At 46.4% G+C, this 892-nt stretch overlaps 1 protein-coding gene across 1 annotated transcript in view; it reads left to right on the top strand.

Moving 5' to 3' along the window:
• LOC106819885 (ras-related protein Rab-39B-like) overlaps positions 1–885 on the top strand; it is a gene marked incomplete at its 3' end in the record, with an annotated part of 6,433 nt that extends 5,548 nt beyond the window's left edge. Inside the window, exon 2 of the mRNA XM_014824460.1 lies at positions 636–885. Coding sequence (XP_014679946.1) covers positions 636–885 — 250 coding nt within the window. The remainder of the gene's footprint in view (positions 1–635) is intronic.
• Between the last annotated feature and the right edge of the window lie 7 nt (positions 886–892).

Below are 892 nucleotides of genomic sequence, written 5' to 3'. Positions count from 1 at the left end.
GCTGTCTATACTGGTGTATATACCGTGTATGATAGCTGTCTATACTGGTGTATATACCGTGTGTGGTAGCTGTCTATACTGGTGTATATACCGTGTATGATAGCTGTCTATACTGGTGTATATACCGTGTATGATAGCTGTCTATACTGGTGTATATACCGTGTATGATAGCTGTCTATACTGGTATATATACCGTGTATGATAGCTGTCTATACTGGTGTATATACCGTGTATGATAGCTGTCTATACTGGTGTATATACCGTGTGTATGATAGCTGTCTATACTGGTGTATATACCGTGTATGATAGCTGTCTATACTGGTGTATATACCGTGTGTATGATAGCGGTCTATATTGGTGTATATACCGTGTATGGTACCCGCTGACCCCCTATTACCTTTGAGGATCATATTTGGTTCTGACGTCTGAATTAAGCTCCTACTAAACTCTAACCTACAATATCACTGTTAACCTCTGATCTATGGCGTTCTTCTACAGTTACTCCACACCTATATGACGCCCCAATTAACGACCTATCACGTCCCTGACTTATAATATATATATATATATATATATATATATATATATATTATATACCATATATATATATATAGTACTACTACCCGTGCTTGCAGGTCGATCACCAAGTCTTACTACCGTAACTCCGTCGGCGGTCTCGTCGTCTTCGACATCTCCAACCGCGAGACGTTCGACAGCGCCCCCCGGTGGCTGGCCGAGGCGCGATCGCACGCGACGCCGCGACTACCGCGCTTCGTCGTCGTCGGCCACAAAGCCGACCTCGAATCTCGCCGCGAGGTGGCGCGCGCCGACGGTCGCCAGATGGCGCTCGAGCACGGCTGCGCGTACTTCGAGACGTCGGCGCGCACGGGTG

Source organism: Priapulus caudatus, unplaced genomic scaffold (assembly GCF_000485595.1).
Source record: "Priapulus caudatus unplaced genomic scaffold, Priapulus_caudatus-5.0.1 Scaffold4928, whole genome shotgun sequence".
Classification (NCBI taxonomy): domain Eukaryota; kingdom Metazoa; phylum Priapulida; class Priapulimorpha; order Priapulimorphida; family Priapulidae; genus Priapulus; species Priapulus caudatus.
The sequence above is the reverse complement of the archived record's forward strand: the minus strand, read 5'-3'. Positions and strand labels throughout refer to the sequence as shown.